The sequence below is a fragment of the Poecile atricapillus genome, chromosome 23 (assembly GCF_030490865.1).
Source record: "Poecile atricapillus isolate bPoeAtr1 chromosome 23, bPoeAtr1.hap1, whole genome shotgun sequence".
Lineage (NCBI taxonomy): Eukaryota > Metazoa > Chordata > Aves > Passeriformes > Paridae > Poecile > Poecile atricapillus.
The window spans coordinates 1,909,516-1,928,564 of NC_081271.1; the positions used below are offsets into that span (position 1 = coordinate 1,909,516).

Genomic DNA, 19,049 nt, shown 5'->3' on the forward strand with positions numbered 1-19,049 from the left:
GCCAATCACCGCGCGCTCTCCCTCCTCTCTCGCTCGGCCATTGGCCGGCGGCGCTGTCCGTCAGGCGCGGCGGCGGCGGCGATGCCGGTGGCGGCGGCGGGCGCGGAGCCGCCGCGGCGCGGAGCCGCCGCCCGGCCCGGGCTCGGCGGGGCGGGCGGGCCGGGGCCGCGCAGCCCGCGGGCCCCGCAGCGGCCGCCGGGGCGCCGCCCGCCGCCGCCGCCGCGGCCGTAGGCGCCCCCCGCCAGCCGCGGGCACGGCGCTCCCGGGATGAAGCGGTGCCGCTCGGACGAGCTGCAGCAGCCCGAGGAGGATCCCGGCTCCGCGGGGGAGTCGCCCGGTCACGGCGTGATGGAGGGCAAGGCCGGCGAAGCGGCGGCGGCCCCCGAGGCGGGCGCTGTCCCGGCGCCGCCGCGCTCCAAGCCCCCCGACCTGAAGGTGAGCGGCGGGAGCGTCCCGGTGGGAAACGGGAAAATCCCACGGGATCGTCCCGGGGTTCCCGGTGGTGCTGACCGGGGTGGGGAGATCCCGCTGGGGTCACCGGAGCGATGGAGCTCGGGGGGTGCCACCATCCTCACCCCCCCCGGGTCCTACAGGTGTGACCTTGGAGGATGCGGGATGGATCCTGGATAGGGGCGCTCCGGGATCGGGATAATCCTGGGAATGGCGTGATCCTGGATGGGGCAGCGCTGGGAATAGCGTGCTCCTGGGATGGGGGTGGTCCCATGAACAGAGATCCTACTGGGATTAGGATGCTCCTGAGATGGGGACGGTCCTGTGGCGGGGATCCTACTGGATGAGGATGCTCCTGGGATGGAGACGCTCCGGGGATGAGGATGCTCCTGGGATGAGGATGCTCCTGGGGTGAGGATGCTCCTGGGATGAGGATCCTCCTGGGGTGAGGATGCTCCTGGGATGAGGATCCTCCTGGGGTGAGGATGCTCCTGGGATGAGGATGCTCCTGGGATGAGGATGCTCCAAGGATGAGGATGCTCCTGGGGTCGGGATGGGGATGGTCCTCGATCGAGGCTGGCCCCAGGATGGGGCTGGTCCTGCAGTGAGGACTCTCCTGGGATAGGGATTTTCCCGGGATGAAGCAATCCCGGGGTTTTGGGGGCTGCCCCATTGCAGAGGGGCCGCGCAGATCCCGGGAAATCCCTGCCGGGAGTCGGGGGGATGTTCCAGGAGCATCCGGGAGGATCCGGGAGGATCCGGGGCTGCGGCAGCGGGGAGTGACGGTGTGGAAATGGCCCCGAGGCTGCTCCTGGGGGCCGGAGGATGAGCAAAACAAATCCCGCGGCACTGCAGCGCTGCGGGAGGGACAGAGCCCGCCCTGGAGCGGGGATCCGGCCTGGAATCGGGAACACAATTACCCTGCCACCGGGGAAGAAGCGGCTCCGACCCCCGGCCGTTCAACAGGGTTTTATCCCGCGGGGATGAATTCCCAGCGTGGAACTTGGGGCGTGGGAATGCCGTGGGCAGAGTGGGACGGGCGGGATGCTCCCACTCCTCGCTTCCAAAAAACCCTGGGGAAAGTGGGAAATGTCGCTGCTGAGCCGTGGGATCCCGACGGGAGCCCCTGGCTGTGGCAGCCCAGGTGGCCCTGAAGGTGTCACCGGCACGGCCAAGGTCACCAGGAGCGCCAGTGCCTGCAGCCATCCCTTCCAGACAGGCAGCCGGGAGAGAAAATCCCTGTTCCCGGAGGAAAACTCGGCTGCTGGGAGCACCAGGAGCCCCGTGACTGCAGGAGCTGCTGGAGGTGACACGTGGGGCCATCCCTCCGTGTCCCCGAGGCTGCTGTGGGCTGTGCTGCTGTGGGGGAACAGCTGCTGCTGCCCCAAAAACAGCCCGAGGGGCCAGGCACAGCCGTGGGCTGGGAGGGTGGCACAGGCTATCCCAGAGAAATCCCTGTGCCTGCCCCTGGATCCCTGGAAGTGTCCAAGACCAGGCTTGGAGCAGCCTGGGATGGTGGGAGGTGTCCCTGCCCACCCAAACAGGGTGATTTTTACCCAAACTGGATGAGTTTTAAGGTCCCTTCCCAGCCAAACCATTCCATGATTTTCTGATTCTGTAGCTCCACGATCCATGAGGATGTGAAGCTCAGGACCACACTCGGCTCGGTGGCTTGGGACATCCCAGCTTGCCCAAGGTGTTGTTTCATCCTTCCTCCATCCCACCTGGGCCACAGAGGCTCGGGAAGGGCTGGGAATGTCGGGAAAAAGGAGCTGCAGCTCCCCATGGCTGTGCCCACCACCCCAAACATTCCAGGCCCGGCACATCCCAGCTCCAGCGGCTCCACAGCCTCCTCCAGCAGCAGCATCCGAGGCCAAATAAATCCCCATTGATTTTATCGAGCTGGCTGTGCCACCCTCCCGCAGGTTGGCTGCCAGTGCTCACCTTTAATGCGTTTGGAGCTCGGCAATTCATTAAAATAAATCCTCCAAGCGGGCAGAGCTGGGGCTGGGCACCGTGCCACCGCCACCCCGATTCGGAAATCGGAGTTTTCCTGCCCCAAACCCCCCCTGGAGCTGCTGCTGCTGGTTCAAGCTGGTCCTGTCCCTGCTCCAAATCCAGATTCTTGTCCCTGTGGATGGGGAAGGATCAGAGATTCCTGTCCCTGGATGGGGAAGGATCAAAGATTCCTATCCAAGGATCAGAGATTCCTGTCCCTGGATGGGGAAGGATCAGAGATTCCTGTTCCTATGGATGGGGAAGGATCAGAGATTCCTGTCCAAGGATCAGAGATTCCTGTTCCCATGGATGGGGAAGGATCAAAGATTCCTGTCCAATGATCAGAGATTCCTGTTCCCATGGATGGGGAAGGATCAGAGATTCCTGTTCCTGTGGATGGGGAAGGATCAGAGATTCCTGTCCAAGGATCAGAGATTCCTGTCCCTGTGGATGGGGAAGGATCAGAGTGAACTCTTTGCTGCCAAATGCTGGAGATGGATTTGAGGTGTCCCCCTGGGAAGAACAGCCTGCCTGCTGTCACCTCCATCCCTGAATTCCAGCAGATCCATGGCTCTGGATCTCCATCCCCGGCTCCTGCTGCCAGCGAGGGCTCTGCTGGGGAGAGGGATGGGAAGGAAGGAAGGAACAAGTTCTGGCAAGGAGCAGAGCTGGGGTGTGACAGCTCTGCTCAGGAATCCCTCGGTGGCGGTGACTTCTGCAGGAGTGATGGGATCCATCCAAAACCCTGCATCCAAAACTGACACTTTTCCTGAGCCAAGGTTTTTCCCTGGCTCTCTGTTTTCCCTGTCTCTGTTTCCCCTTGATTTCTGTTTTCCCTGGCTCTCTCTTTTCCCTGGCTCTCTCTTTTCCCTGGATCTCTCTTTTCCTGATCTTACATTTTTACATATTTTTATTTTGGATTTGGATTTTTTAATGGGAGTTTGGGCATGGAAGGGGCTGCCCAGGGAATCATTCCCAGGCAATGGCTCTTCCCAAATCCCCAGGGACACAGAGCGGCATTCCAGGCTGGAATTTATTCCCTGGAGTTTGTGCCAGGCACGGCAGAGCGGCGATCTTTGGCATTCCCAAATCCCATTGTGGGATGTTCAGCATTCCCATATCCCAGTGTGGGATGTTTGGCATTCCCAAATCCCAGTGTGGGATGTTCAGCATTCCCAGATCCCAGTGTGGGATGTTCAGCATTCCCAAATCCCAGTGTGGGACGTTCAGCATTCCCAAATCCCAGTGTGGGACGTTCAGCATTCCCAGGATCCGAGGATGGAATTCTCGCCTTCCCGGGATCCACACGGTTCATCCCAGCAGGGACAGGCTCTGGGAGTGGGGGCTGCTCCCTGCCTGTGATCCCATCCCTCGGGATCCCCACTCTGGGCACTGCATTCCATTAATCCCAGTGCATTCCATTATTCCCAGAACATTCCATTAATCCCAGTGCATTCCATTATTCCCAGAGCATTCCATTAATCCCAGTGCATTCCATTAATCCCAGTGCATTCCATTATTCCCAGAGCATTCCATTAATCCCAGTGCATTCCATTATTCCCAGAACATTCCATTATTCCCAGAGCATTCCATTATTCCCAGAACATTCCCACTCTGGGCAGTGCATTCCATTATTCCTGGAACATTCCCACACCAGGCAGTGCATTCCCTGTTATTCCCAGTGCATTCCATTGTTCCCAGTGCATTCCCTGTCATTCCCTGAGCATTCCCTGCTGTTCCCAGAGCATTCCATTATTCCCAGTGCATTCCCTGCTATTCCCAGAGCATTCCCACTCTGGGCAGTGCATTCCCTGTTATTCCCTGAGCATTCCCTGCTGTTCCCAGAGCATTCCTTGCTATTCCCGGAACATTCCCACTCTGGGCAGTGCATTCCATTATTCCTGGAACATTCCCACACCGGGCAGTGCATTCCCTGTTATTCCCAGTGCATTCCATTGTTCCCAGTGCATTCCCTGTTATTCCCAGAGCATTCCCTGCTATTCCCAGTGCATTCCCTGTTAGTCCCAGTGCATTCCCTGCTATTCCCAGAGCACTCCCTGCTATTCCCAGAGCACTCCCTGCTATTCCCAGAGCATTCCCACACCGGGCAGTGCACTCCCTGCTATTCCCAGTGCATTCCTTGTTATTCCCAGTGCATTCCCTGTTATTCCCTGAGCATTCCCTGTTATTCCCAGAGCATTCCCTGCTATTCCTGGAACATTCCCACACTGGGCAGTGCATTCCCTGTTATTCTCAGTGCCTTCCCTGTTATTCCCAGTGCATTCCCTGTTATTCCCTGTTATTCCCAGTGCATTCCCACACTGGTCAGTGCATTCCATTATTCCTGGAACATTCCCACACCGGGCAGTGCATTCCCTGCTATTCCCAGAGCATTCCCTGTTATTCCCAGAGCATTCCCACACTGGGCAGAGCATTCCCTGTTATTCTCAGTGCCTTCCCTGTTATTCCCAGTGCATTCCCTGTTATTCCCGGAGCGTTCCCTGTTATTCCCGGAGCGTTCCCGAGCCGTGCTGCCGTGCCACCGTGAGTCACGTTTGTCACATGCCGCTGTCCCCGGAGCAGCAGCGGGTGTGGGGGAGTGCTGGCTGTGCCACTTGGGAACATCCAGACTTTTTCCTCGGCGTTTGTGGCAGCGGGAGCAGCGGGAATTCGGGATGCTGCCGGAGGAGGGGCTGGCTGAGCCTGTCCCCAGCCCGGCTGGAGGGCGCTGGGTGCTGGCAGGAGCTTTCCTGAGATTCCTGAGGTTTTTCCAGAGGAGAATCATCTGGAAAAGCAGCAGCAGGACTGGGGAGTGCACACGGGGATGAGCAGGATCTGCCGGGATCCTGATGCTGTTTGGGGGCTGTGGCCTTCCCCCTGTGCCCTAAAATATGGGATGGGATGGGATGAGAGTTCCCCCTGTCCCCTAAATTATGGAATGGGATGGGGTGGGAAGGGGTGAGACTTCCCCATTCCCTAAAATATGGGATGGGAGGGATGAGAGTTCCCCCAGTGCCTTAAAATATGGAATGGGAAGGGATGAGACTTCCCCCTGTCCCCTAAAATATGGGATGAGATGGGATGAGACTTTCCCCTGTCCCCTAAAATATGGGATGGGAGGGATGAGAGTTCCCCCCATGCCCTAAAATGTGGGGTGGGAAGGGGTGAGACTTCCCCATTCCCTAAAATATTTAATGGGAAGGGATGAGACTTCCCCCTGTCCCCTAAAATATGATATGGGATGGGGTGGGAAGGGATTAGAGTTCCCTCAGTCCCCTAAAATATGGGATGAGATGAGCTGGGAAGGGATTAGAGTTCCCCCTGTCCCCTAAAATATGGAATTGGATGGGGTGAGACTTCCCCCCCGTGTTTGTGCAAACGCTCCAAGGAGCTGCAGAGCCTTGGCTGGGGGGTTAATTAACTAATTAACTATCCCAACAATCAGCAGGACTGCAGGGCTTGGGGCCATGCTGGAAGGTGGTGGCAGATCCTCTGCGGGTCTGAAATCCCAGGAAAGGCTTTGGGTGTCTGGGAATCCTTCAGAGAGGAGCCTGGGGGAGGTTCCAGGCAGGAAAACCACCCTGGAGAGCCTGGCACGACTCATTGCCAAAGAATCCAAGATAAAACTGGTGTGCAAATCCCAGTTTTCCTGCAAGATACCCTGGTTTGGGTTAAAATGGGATTTTTTCCAGCTCTTCTCGGTGCAGTGGGACCTGGAACAGGTTTTGAGGTCCATAAAAACAAATCCCCAGCACCAAGCAGGAGAGCCTGGCTGTGCTGATGCAAAAGTCCAAAGAAATAAAGATATTTTTGGATTCACCTTGGTGTTTTACAGCTGAGAAATTAAATCTGTGCCCATTGCCATGGCTGCTCCAAAATAACCTCTGCTCTGAGCCACCAGCACTTCCGTGCCAGGAAAGCTTTGGAAGTTCAGGAATATCCTGGGAAAACACGAGGGAACGGAGCTCCCACGGCAGCAGAGGATTTGTTTGTGGCCACCACTCAGGGCTCTTTAGAGAAGCTGGAATTCACTCTGGTTCCAGCCTGGAGAAACAGAACTGGGATCTCTCCTTGCTTCCCTCGTTTTTTTCCGTGCAGATCCCGCTCCTGCCGAGCCCATGAAAGCCTCTTTCAGGAAAACTTGGAAAGAGCCTGTGGGGAGTTTGTTTTAAAAGGTGAATTTTGCTCAGTTGGAGCTGTCGAAGAAACCCTTGAGGGCATCTGGTTCCCAAAATTCCCCCTCTTTTCCTGCCAGCTCCGCTTTTAGTTTGTTTTCCCTCTCGTTGTTTCCTTTCTCCTGGACCTTGTGGAGCTCTGGCCGTGCCCTGGATGGGAGGAATCTGGGGGTTTGGAGTTCTTACCTCTCCAACGCTGCCTCCGTTTCCATAGAGACTCTATAAATAGAGGAAAATTTCCATCGTTATTTCCTCCAGAAGCCACTCAGATTTGTTCTGGATTTCCTAGGAAGAAGCTCAAAGGAGGGAGATTCGCCTTGGGGATGGCTCAGGGGGAGGAGGAAAGGCTTTGCCTGCGGAGTTTGGGGATGCAGGATCTCAACTCCTTGTCAATATTCCAGGTGTGGTCAGAGGGAGGGATTTGGAGCTTCCCTGGGATTTTTAGGGGGGAAGGAGCCCGTTCTGAGGATCCCAACTCCTTGTCAATATTCCAGGTGTGGTCAGAGGGAGGGATTTGGAGCTTCCCTGGGATTTTTAGGGGGGAAGGAGCCCGTTCTGAGGATCCCAACTCCTTGTCAATATTCCAGGTGTGGTCAGAGGGAGGGATTTGGAGCTTCCCTGGGATTTTTAGGGGAAGGAGCCCGTTCTGAGGATCCCAACTCCTTGTCAATATTCCAGGTGTGGTCAGAGGGAGGGATTTGGAGCTTCCCTGGGATTTTTAGGGGGGAAGGAGCCCGTTCTGTGTGGCTGTGACATCCTCCTCTGCCTGGAGCTCCTGGAGATCCCATCTGGAACATCCCAGCTTTCCCAAAATCCCATCTGCAAGCCGCTGGAGCTCTGAGGAGCTCCCTATTCCCGCTGGTTTGGGAGCAGGAATCTCACGGAGCAGCATCCCTGGGAACAATCCCAGCAGAGCTGGGTCCTCACAGGGCAAAACCAGTCCAGCTTTGCTCTTCGTGACCTGCCAGGTCCTGCCACAGCCCGCTCCAGGAGGGAGAGGATTCTTTTCCTTATCCCAAATCATTTCTTGGCTGCCTGGGAGCGGTGCTGGAGCAGGATCTGGGATTTGGGATGCTCTGAACACTTTGGGAATGTTGGAAGGTGCTGCCCCACCCCTGATCCACCTCGCACAGGGGATTGTGGAGAGCACGGGGAAAAAAATCTCCTGGGAGGCAAATCTGGGTGTTCCAGGGAAATTCTGGATTTCCAGTGGAATTCTGGGTGTTCCAGTGGAAAATCTGGGTGTTCCAGTGGAATTCTGGTTTTCTGGTGGCAAATCTGGGTGTTCCAGGGGAAAATCTGGGGGTTCCAAGGGAACTCTGGATTTCCAGTGGCAAATCTGGGTGTTCCAAGGGAACTCTGGATTTCCAGTGGAATTCTGGGTGTTCCAGTGGCAAATCTGGGTGTTCCAGGGGAGTTCTGGATTTCTGGTGGCAAATCTGGGTGTTCCAGTGGCGAATCTGAGTGTTCCAGGGGAGTTCTGGATTTCTGGTGGCAAATCTGGGTGTTCCAGGGGAAAATCTGGGTGTTCCAGGGGAATTCTGGATTTCCAGTGGGAAATCTGGGTGTTCCAGTGGGAAATCTGGGTGTTCCAGTGGAAAATCTGGGTGTTCCAAGGGAACTCTGGATTTCCAGTGGAATTCTGGGTGTTCCAGTGGCAAATCTGGGTGTTCCAAGGGAACTCTGGATTTCTGGTGGCAAATCTGGGTGTTCCAGGGGAAAATCTGGGTGTTCCAAGGGAACTCTGGATTTCCAGTAGCAAATCTGGGTGTTCCAGTGGCAAATCTGGGTGTTCCAGTGGCAAATCTGGGTGTTCCAGGGGAATTTCGGGTGTTCCAGTGGCAAATCTGGGTGTTCCAGGGGAAAATATGGGTGTTCCAAGGGAACTCTGGATTTCCAGTGGCAAATCTGGGTGTTCCAAGGGAATTCTGGTTTTCTGGTGGCAAATCTGGGTGTTCCAAGGGAATTCTGGATTTCCAGTAGCAAATCTGGGTGTTCCAGTGGCAAATCTGGGTGTTCCAGTGGCAAATCTGGGTGTTCCAGGGGAATTTCGGGTGTTCCAGTGGCAAATCTGGGTGTTCCAGTGGAAAATATGGGTGTTCCAAGGGAACTCTGGATTTCCAGTGGCAAATCTGGGTGTTCCAGTGGAATTCTGGTTTTCTGGTGGCAAATCTGGGTGTTCCAGTGGCAAATCTGGGTGTTCCAGTGGAACTCTGGATTTCCAGTGGCTGCAGGGAACCCTGGCCAGGCTGCCCTGGCCGCAATCGGGAGCGGGATCTGTTCCACCATCCATATTCATGACTTCCCCAGGGCCCTGATTCCCAGGACGCTGTTTCCTGGGAATTTGGGATGCAGCCCCTGGGAAAGGGAGAACTGGGAATCCTCGGGGCAGCGCCGTGTGTGGTTCATCCCCAGGAGCTGGAAAATGCCACAGGGAAAACTTCCTGATCCTCACTGGAGCTCGTGTGGCTCTTGGTCCATGGCTGGGGCCACCAATACTTAGAAATTCCAGTATTTCCACTAAAATTTCATATTTCCAAATACTGGTATTTAGTATTTCCAATACTTCCATTAATATTTAATATTTCCAAGTAGTAATACTTAGTATTTCCAGAATTTCTGCTAAAATTTAATATACTATATTAATACTATATACTATATTAATATATTGTGTATTATATTGCATTACATTACATTATATTACATTATATTACATTACATTACATTATATTATATTATATTATATTATATTATATTATATTATATTATATTTTAAATATACATTTTAAATATATTATAATATATATTATTTATATATATTTATACATTATATATTATTTTTATATTATTCTACTATCATATAATGTATATATTTTATATACACTATATATTATCATTAATATACTATTATAAACTATAATATATATTATATATATTACAATATCTATACTATACTAGATATATACTATGAGTTTAAAATACTATAGTATTTCCAATATTTCCACTAATATTTCCTATTTCCAAGTACTAATATTTAACACTTCCTATATTTCCAAGTACTAATATTTCCTATTTCCAAGTACTAATATTTCCAATATTTTCAAGTACTAATATTTCCTATTTCCAATATTTCCACTAATATTTCCACTAATGTTTCCTATTTCCAAGTACTAATATTTCCTATTTCCAAGTACTAATATTTCCTATTTCTAAGTACTAATATTTCCTATTTCCAATATTTCCACTAATATTTCCACTAATATTTCCTATTTCCAAGTACTAATATTTCCTTTTTCCACTAATATTTCCACTAATATTTCCACTAATATTTCCACTAATATTTCCACTAATATTTCCTATTTCCAAGTACTAATATTTCCTATTTCCAAGTACTAATATTTCCAATATTTTCAAGTACTAATATTTCCTATTTCCAGTATTTCCACTAATATTTCCACTAATATTTCCTTTTTCCAAGTACTGATACTTCCTATTTCCAAGTACTAATATTTCCTGTTTCCACTAATATTTCCACAAATATTTCTACTAATATTTCCACTAATATTTCCTATTTCCAAGTACTAATAACTAACACTTCCAATATAAATATTCCCATCTCCCAATAAATTCTGCCATCAGAGCCTCGTCCCCTCCCCATCTCCCTCCAGAGGGTCCCCGGAACCTTCCGGAATCTCTCCGGAGCTTTGATTTGTGCTCGGGGCTCACCGAGGGTGATCCCGGGTGATCCCAGCAGCCTTTCCCTCCCTTTTCCCGCAGAAAATCCAGCAGCTCTCCGAGGGCTCCATGTTCGGCCACGGCCTCAAGCACCTGTTCCACAGCCGCCGGCGCTCGCGGGAGCGGGAGCAGCCGAGCTCGCAGGAGGCGGCGCCGCACGGCGCCTCCGACCACGACTCCCCGGACGAGAAGGAGCGCTCCCCGGAGATGCACCGCGTGTCCTACGCCGTGTCCCTCCACGACCTCCCCGCCCGCCCCACCGCCTTCAACCGCGTGCTGCAGCAGATCCGCTCGCGCCCTTCCATCAAGCGCGGCACCAGCCTGCACAGCGGCGGGCGCCGCGCCAAGAGCGGCTCGCTGGAGCCCCAGAAGGGCAGCCCCCACCTCGGCCGCAGGGCCCCCCAGGACAGCGGGCTCACGGCCATCCTGCACCAGCACCAGGGCAGGCCCAGGTCGTCCTCCACCACGGACACGGCCATCCTGCTGGCCGAGAGCGGGGCTGTCTACCTGCTGGCCGAGGATGGCGAGGGGCTGGCGGATAAGGTAGGGGTGGAGGGGGTGAGGGAGGTGGGAAGGAGAATCTGGAGGGGTTTTGTGGCTCTGGACAGTGTAGGTTTTTCAAGCCAGGCAGACACTCTGGTTCAGAAGCCAGGATGGTGGCCCCCCCTTGGCCACTCGGACCATTCTACCCACAAGACATCAATGTGATGGATGGCGAAGCAATGGCGTTTATTGCAGGGGAATTTAACCTTTTATAGCCTGGGGTCACTGTGTTACTCCCATCTGCTTATGTCACACCTTAGGTGCTATTGGCTAATTGCAGAAGGTTTTACTATCCTAGCAGAGAGGGGTTTACTAACTTTCCATTACATCCTGAATCTTCAGATCACAAGCCCTTAAACTACAACAGAACAGCTCCCTGATGGGAGCTGAGGAGGGGATGCTCTGCTCCCACAGACATCGCTTTCATCTGTACCTCCAGAGGTTCAGGTTGGACAGCAGCGGGAATTTCTTCCTCTGAATGGTGAGGAAGGGGCTGTCCAGGGGGGTTTGGGGTCCCTGGAGGTGGCACTCAGAGCTCCAGGTGGGGATTTGGCACAGCTTGGACTCGATGATCCCAGAGGGATTTTCCTGCCTCGGTGATCCTGGGATTCTGTGGCTGCGCCTGGGTTGGGGAGCACGAGAAGAGAGAGGGGAGTCAGGGCAGGACGGGGTGCAGAGCACCCCACAATTCCCTTGGGATGAGGTTTTCCCTCGGTGACAGAGGTGGCAGCCCTTGGGAACCGCTCAGATCCAGAGGCTCCTCTCGTGAGGAACTGAAGGCAGGGACACAATTCCCAGAGTGGAATTTGAGGGATTAAACCCCTCAAAGATTTGGCCCTGGATTGACTCTGTTCCCATGGAATGGGGGGATCCAAAGGCACCTCCGGGCTCAGCCGGGCAGCTGCGATTTGGTCCCATCCCGAGTGATTTTGAAACCAGTCCGATGGGCAGGATGGTGTTTCCATCTAGTGTTTAGTGGCATTAATTATGCACCAGCCCAATTAGCACACGCTGAGCTCGAGGGACAGGCACTGAGAGGCGCTCCGGGAGCCGGGGGGATTTTCCCTCTCAGCTTTTCCCCTTTGGGAAAATTCCTTTTGGGAGCCTGGGGGGTTTTTTGGGAGCTGCACACCCTGAAGCTGCTCTCAGGGAAATGAGAATCCTTCTTTTTGTGTTTTTAATTCACCTGAGAGTACCAGCAGGGAATTGGGAAAGCTTGGGATGGGGAGATGGCCAGGCAGGCTCCGGCAGGGACATGGGAATGTGATCCCAGAGGATAAAAGTGTCACTCTATCAGCAGCTTCCCAAGGAGCTGCCCAGAATCTCCCCAAATCAGGGCTCCCCAGCCCTTCCCTGCTCCTCCCTTCTGGAATATCCCAGCAGGACCAAGCGATGCAGGTGCATCAGGTCGTTCATCTCAGCATCTGCAACCAAAATTTCTCCTCTGGGGCTTTGAGGATCCCAATCCTGCTGGGATTATGGCCAAAGCCTCCATCCCACCGGGACAGAAACATCCGGAGCAGATCCGTGTCCGCTCCCGGGGCAGCGCAGAGAGGGGATGAATAATTAACTGCATATGACACAAAGAGTAATCAGAAGAGAGGCAACACCTTTGTGAGGCAGTGGAAAAATAACTTATTTAGAGAAACACGAGCCAGGCGATATTCCCGAGCCGGATTGTTTTTCCAGGAGCCCTCAGCCTCCTGCCTGCAGCAAATCAGCTCCTTTTCCTCAGGGGTGGGCTCCAGAGGGGGGGTTTGGCATCATCCCTGCCTTGTCCCCGGGGATCTGGCACCTCCTCTGTGTTTCCTGTCCCTTTGGAAGCCCCACGGGATGCACGGGGCTCCTGGGAAGGAGCCGTTCCCACCCCCCCCCCACACACACAAATTTCATGCTGAATTTTCCACCCCTTCCACGAGGACCTGGATGGGTCCCTCGTGGGACCTCTCAGCAAGTGTTTTTTGAGCAGTTATTGGTGGTATTTAGGTTTTTTTTTACCCTTTTTTTTCCTTTTTTTGAATTAATTAATTTTCTGCAGTTCTGCCTTCCCTTTTCCTGCGCTAGTTCCTCACCCCGTGGACCCTGCCAAAGGCTGGCACACCAAATTCCTCCCCCCTGCACCCCCCAATTCCCCCCAGGAGCAGCCTGTGGTGGCAGGGGACACCCGGAGGGGCTCCAGGGGGTCAGTGGGACCATGGAACACTCTGGGAATTCCGTGCTGGGAGCCACTTCTGCCTGGGGTTTGTGCTTTGGGGTCACCCCCACCTGGGCATCCCACTCTGGGGACAAACCTTCCTCTGGAAAATTCGCGATTTTCCCTCTCCCCGGCCTTCCACACCCTCCCTGTTCCCACCTTGTGTGTGCCAGGAGCTGCGGATGAGTTTGGGATGAGCCGGGAATGCCCGGGGACCCGCTGGCAGCTCGGGAACCTCGGGGTTTGCTGGCCCGCTCTGCTCCAGGGGTCGCCAGGAGCTGCCTCTGCTTTGCAGGCACAAAGGAAGAGCTCCTTCCCTGGGGCCGCGGGTTCCGACAGCCGGGAGCATCCCTGAATCCCAAAAATCCCTCTCCCGTGTGTTCCACGGAGCTCTGAGCTGCTTCCATGAGGACTGGGAGCATCCCTGCATCCCAAAAATCCTGTGTGTTCCACGGAGCTCCGAGCTCCTTCCCTGGGGCCGCGGGTTCCAACAGCCAGGAGCATCCCTGCATCCCAAAAATCCGCTATCCTGTGTGTTCCATGGTGCTCTGAGCTGCTTCCATGAGGACTGGGAGCATCCCTGCATCCCAAAAATCCCTTTCCCATGTGTTCCACGGAGCTCTGAGCTCCTTCCCTGGGTGTCGGGAGCATCCCTGCATCCCAAATATCCCCTGTCCCGTGTGTCCCACGGAGCTCCGAGCTCCTTTCCCAGGGCCGGGAGCATCCCTGCATCCCAAAGATTGGCTCTGCCCTGTGTCCCACGGAGCTCCTGGCTGGAGGAGCTCCTTTCCCAGGCTCGGGAGCATCCCTGCATCCCAAAACTCCGCTCTCCCGTGTGTCCCGCGGAGCTCCGAGCTCCTTCCCCGACAGCCGGGAGCATCCCTGAATCCCAGAACTCCGCTCTCCCGTGTGTCCCGCGGAGCTCCGAGCTCCTTCCCCAGGACCGGGAGCATCCCAGCACGGCCCGGAGCGCGGCTCCCGTTTGCCCCGGGGCTTTTCCGTTCGGGGCGTACCGGCCGTGCCCGGAGCCGGTTCCGCCGCTGCCCACGAGGCCGGGCCGGCGGCCCGCGTGCCGGTGCCGCTGTGGGTGCCGGGGGAGGCGGCGGCAGCAGGGAGGGCGCACGGCACCGGGAGCGTGCCGGGGAGCTTTCTCCTGATCTCCCTAATCTCCTGCTGGTGACCCGCCAGGCAGGGGCGGGCACACGGGAATTAGCGGCTGCAGCGCCCGCCGAGGCCCCGGCGCGGGCGGCAGCGCCCGGGGGGTGTCCCCGGAGCCCCCCCGGTGGCCGCGTTCGGGGCTCGCTCGGTGCTGGCGGGGCAGAGCATCCCCGGGGGGCCGCGCTCCCCGGCGGGGCGGCCGGAGCTGGAGCGGGGCGGGCGCGGGGTGCTGTGCCTGGTGCTGCCGGGGAGCTGCACGGACTGCGGGGACTGCGGCATGGTGCATGTGCAGGTGAGCCCCGGGGACAGCGGGACCCGGCGGGGGCACGGCCGGGGGGGGAGCCGGGGAGGGGGGGGGGCCGCCCGCCCGTTAGAGGGCGGCGTTACCGCGGCGGGGCCGGTCGGCCGGCTGTCTGTCCGTCCGTCTGTCTGTCTGTCCGGCCGTGTGTTTGTCCGTCTGTCCTTCTGTCTGTCTGTCCCTCCCTGTGTCCGTCCCTCTGTCTGTCCGTCCGGCTGTCTGCCCCTCTGGCCGTCCCTCTTTCTGGCCGTCTGTCTGTCTGTCCGGCCGTGTGTTTGTCCGTCCGGCCGTCTGTCTGTCCGTCTGTCTGTCCGTCTGTCTGTCTGTCTGTCTGTCCCTCCCTCTGTCCGTCCCTCTGTGTGACTGTTTGGCCGTCCCTCTGTCCGTCTGGCCGTCCCTCTGTGTGACCGTCTGTCCGTCCCTCTCTCTGTCCATCCGTCTGTCCGTCCCTCTGTCTGTGTGTCCGGCCGTCTGTCTGTCTGTCCCTCTCTCTGTCCCTCTGTCTGTCCATCCCTCTGACGGTCTGTCCGGCCGGCCGTGCCGCCTCCTCCCCGCGCCCGCCGAGGTCCGGCTGTGTCCCCGGTGTCACCGGTGCCCAGCCCGGTCCGGACCCGCCGGGTGTCCCCCCCCTCACCCCGCGGGCGGTCAAGGGGCCGGAGCCGCTCGGGCTCGCTGCCCTCGGTGTCCCTCGGCAAGTGACAGCGGCAGCTGCCACCGCGGGCCGTGTCCCCCTCTCCGTGCCCCTCCCGGAGCAAATGCTTCTCCTGCGAGGCGCTGGGGGCACGGGGGGAGCTGCGAGCCCCCCGTTTTTATGGAATCACAGCCCAAAAGCGCCGTTCCCCTGCTCCAAGCTCCTCTCTCCGTGCCCGTGTCCCTGTCCCGGCCCTCAGGGGTGTCCACAGTGTCCCCACGGGTGGGGGGGACATGTCCCTGCAGCCCCAGCCCTCAAGGGCAGCGGCTCTGGGGACACAGGGCGGGATTCATCCCGCTAAATTTAGCTTTTCCCCGGCTCAGCGGCTGTATCAGAGCCCGAGGGATTACAGGGAGAAACCCGGAGATCCCCAGCCCGGGGTGGCCTGTGGGGACACAGGGGTGGCCGGGAGGCTGTGGGGTGGCTCGGGGGTGTCAGGGAGAGCTGCTGCTGTCCCTAGGCTCTGCTCCCTGCCTGGGGCGCATCCAGCCCGGCTCCCTCCGGCTCTCCTGGCATCCAGCCCCGTGGTTCCAGCGGGAGGATGTGGTTTCTCCCTCCCACAGCTCCTGGGACAGGGACTCTGTGAGGATTGTCCCCGCATCTCACCCCCGGCAGAATTTCCCCAGGCGGGAGTTGTGTCTCGCTTCCTGCCTCAGTTTCCCCAGTTGGAATCCAGAGCTAACCCATCCATGAGTTGGGTGGAGTGTCTTGGATCTCCTCGGGAGGATCTTCTGGCGTATCCTCCCTTCCCAAAACCCCAAAATCCCGGGGGAGGAGGTGAAATGGGCAAAGGGAGCAGAGGGAGCGGTGTAAAGCCGCCCTCCCTGCACCCCCCTGGCACCTCCCTTTGGCTGAGCTGGGCTGTGGGGACCCTACAAGTGCCAGGGAATTTGGGGGGATGTCCCAACCTGGATTTGGAGGTGTGAGAGTCCAGGTGAGCTCCCACTCCCCACCTCCATCTCCCCACACGTGGCAGGGGAACGAGTCTGTGAGCCAGGGCTGGTGCTGGGAGCTCGTTCCCGCACTCCCGTTGGGATGAGCAGATAATAGCTGGAAAGACAAAGACACCCGAGATTGCTGCTTAATTAATTCAGGAGGAGAAGAAGAATATCAGACTCTGCTACTGATTCACCCCTCGTGAAGACATCGTGTTCCTCAGCCTCGGTGACATATGGCTGTTGATTGCAGCCCACCAGCAGCTCCCGCTCCCGGCAGGCAGCGCCGCGATCCCGGGGGATTTGGGGGTGGATGCCCAGGGTGCAGGGCAGGATTTGGGGTGCAGGGTTTGTGTCCCTGCCCTGATCTCTCCAGCTCGTCCTGCTGCTTTGGGCTTGGAGCAGGATTTGGCTCCGGAGGCTGGATGAGGATCCTGTTGTCCTGGCTGAGGCTGTGGCTCGGTTCTCTCCCTGCTTCCCCCTCAAATCCTCCCAAAAATCCCCCCTGGCTGCACAAACCCTGCTGGAGGTGCTGAATTGTCCCCTCAGAGCTGTCCCTTGCCCAGCCCAGGGCACAGGGGACAATCCCAGCTTGGAGGATGTGGCGTGGAGTGAGGAAACACCAGGTTCCACATGCATGGACAGGCACGGAGACCCAGGAACTTCCCAAGGGAGAATCCCAGGGGTTTTCCATCCCCTTCACGAGTGCCCTGAGCCCTGTGGGATGGTGGCACCGTCCCAGCCCCGATGGGGAGCGGGAACAGTGGTGGCTGTTTGTTGGGAACCAGCCAGGCCCGGCAGAACCGTTTGTTCTCGTGGAGGATTGGGATCAGCCCCGTGGCACCCGGCCTGTTCCTGCTCCCCCGGGCTCCCCCCCAGCCTCTGCTGCTCCTTCTTGGCTGCCGTGGAGCCTCCTCTGCCAATCCTCTGCCCCTGGAGCTCCCCGGCCATGAGGGAGGGAGAGGATCCAGCCCCAGGATCCCCACGCCCTGCAGGATCCGCCCTCCCAAACCCTGCCCTGGGAAAAGGACGCTGATCCTAAACTCTCTGCTGGGCGTTTTTGTGAGTATCCCCCCGCCCTGCTCTCCCTTCCAGGCAGGGATTTGGGATGTGCAGGGATAAGGGCTGAGGAGCAGGGTGGGACCTGCCCAGAACCTGTCCAGACACCAAATCCGCTCGGGAACGGGATGCGAAGGAGCGCTGGATTTGGCAGATTTCCACCTGCATCAGCATCCCAATGATCCATAGGCAGTTTTCCCAGTCAAGGAAGGTTTTCCTGCTGCTTTTAATTCCTCCTCCTCTGTGTTAAGCCAAGCCCCAAAGCTTCCCCGGACTCGTGTGGCAGCACAAGGGGACCCAGCTGGTGCCCAGACCAAGGCTTTGGAGCTGGGTCCTGCCCAGCACCAGCACACACCAAATCTGCCAGGACTTTCTGGAAAATCCAGGGTTTTTCTTTGCATGGGAGAGGGTGTTTGCTTCTAAATTTGCCTCATGTGGTCAGGCCTGAAAAACAGCTGCCAGGGAGGAGGAGGATGGGTGACACCAACCTCTGGGGTAATTCCCTTGCGGAATTCCCCGTTTTTCCCATGCCAGGAGGGGTTTTGCATCCTGTGGAAGGGAGTCTGTGCCCCTTGGGGCAGGAGATGCTGCTCCACTGCTCCGCCTGGCTCGGCTGGGGCGTTGATCAGCGATGCTCTTTGTTGTTTGCAGTGATTTGTTAACCTTTCCCTGCTGCTGGGGAGCTGGGAGCAGGTGTTTTCCTGGGAATCCAGCACCTGAGGTCCTCAATAAGGCACAGAAATGCTCTCCAGGGCTCGCTGCAGCAGCCTGCCTGCACTGGCTCCTCCTGAACGTGCCAGCCTTTATCAGCTCGGTCTTTATCCTCACTCCATCAGCCTCCTGTGGGAAATTCCTGCTCCTCCACCTTTTCCCAAGGCCAGGAGCAGGGTTTGTGGGGGCTCTGAGCTGCCAGGGGCTGTGGGGGTGAACCTTAGGATGGGTGGAGCACTCCCCTCCCAGCCCCAAAAACCACGGGGGGAAGCAGAAGGGCTCTAGGGCCGGCCCCAGCGCCTTCAAGAGGGAACTGGTGAGCAGGAAGGGGCTTTTCTTCCTTCTCCTGCCTGCTGAGACAGCACAAGAAATGGGAAGTGACCTCTGCCTGCTGTGCTGAAAGCAGAAGTGATGCGATGGCAGACACCAGAACCAGCCCTGGTCACTGCCCCGTGTCAATCCAGAGGCATCCGGGGCTGCTGCGACCACCCCTGACATCCAGGGATGGACCAGGAGCACCCAGGGATGGGCCAGGAGCACCCAGGGATGGGCCAGGAGCACCCAGGGATGGGCCAGGAGCACCCAGGGATGGGCCAGGAACACCCAGGGATGGGCCAGGAGCACCCAGGGATGGACCAGGAGCATCCAGGGATGGACCAGGAGCATCCAGGGATGGGCCAGGAGCACCCAGGGATGGGTCAGGAGCACTCAGGAATGGGCCAGGAGCACCCAGGGATGGGCCAGGAGCATCCAGGGATGGGCCAGGAGCACCAGGGATGGGCCAGGAACATCCAGGGATGGGCCAGGAGCACTCAGGAATGGGCAGGGAGCATCCAGGGATGGACCAGGAGCATCCAGGGATGGACCAGGAGCACCCAGGGATGGGCAGGGAGCATCCAGGGATGGGCCAGGAGCATCCAGGGATGGACCAGGAGCACCAGGGATGGACCAGGAGCACCCAGGGATGGACCAGGAACACCCAGGGATGGGTCAGGAGCACCCAGGGATCGGCCAGGAGCACCAGGGATGGGCCAGGAGCACCCAGGGATGGACCAGGAGCACCCAGGAATGGGCCAGGAGCACCCAGGGATGGGCCAGGAGC

The 19,049-nt window shown here is 57.1% G+C and overlaps 1 protein-coding gene across 2 annotated transcripts in view; it reads left to right on the top strand.

Annotated features, from left to right (window-relative positions):
• The first annotated feature begins 183 nt into the window (after window positions 1-183).
• Window positions 184-19,049, top strand: part of TMCC2 (transmembrane and coiled-coil domain family 2) — a 29,087-nt gene continuing 10,221 nt past the window's right edge. The window contains exons 1-2 of one of the 2 annotated variants that reach the window (XM_058855497.1): window positions 184-435; window positions 10,401-10,901. In XM_058855497.1, the coding sequence (XP_058711480.1) occupies window positions 268-435; window positions 10,401-10,901 (669 nt within the window). In that variant the 5' untranslated portion in view covers window positions 184-267. Of the gene's footprint in view, window positions 436-10,400; window positions 10,902-14,302; window positions 14,546-19,049 lie in introns of those variants that run through there. The other variant, XM_058855498.1, reaches the window with a different exon arrangement.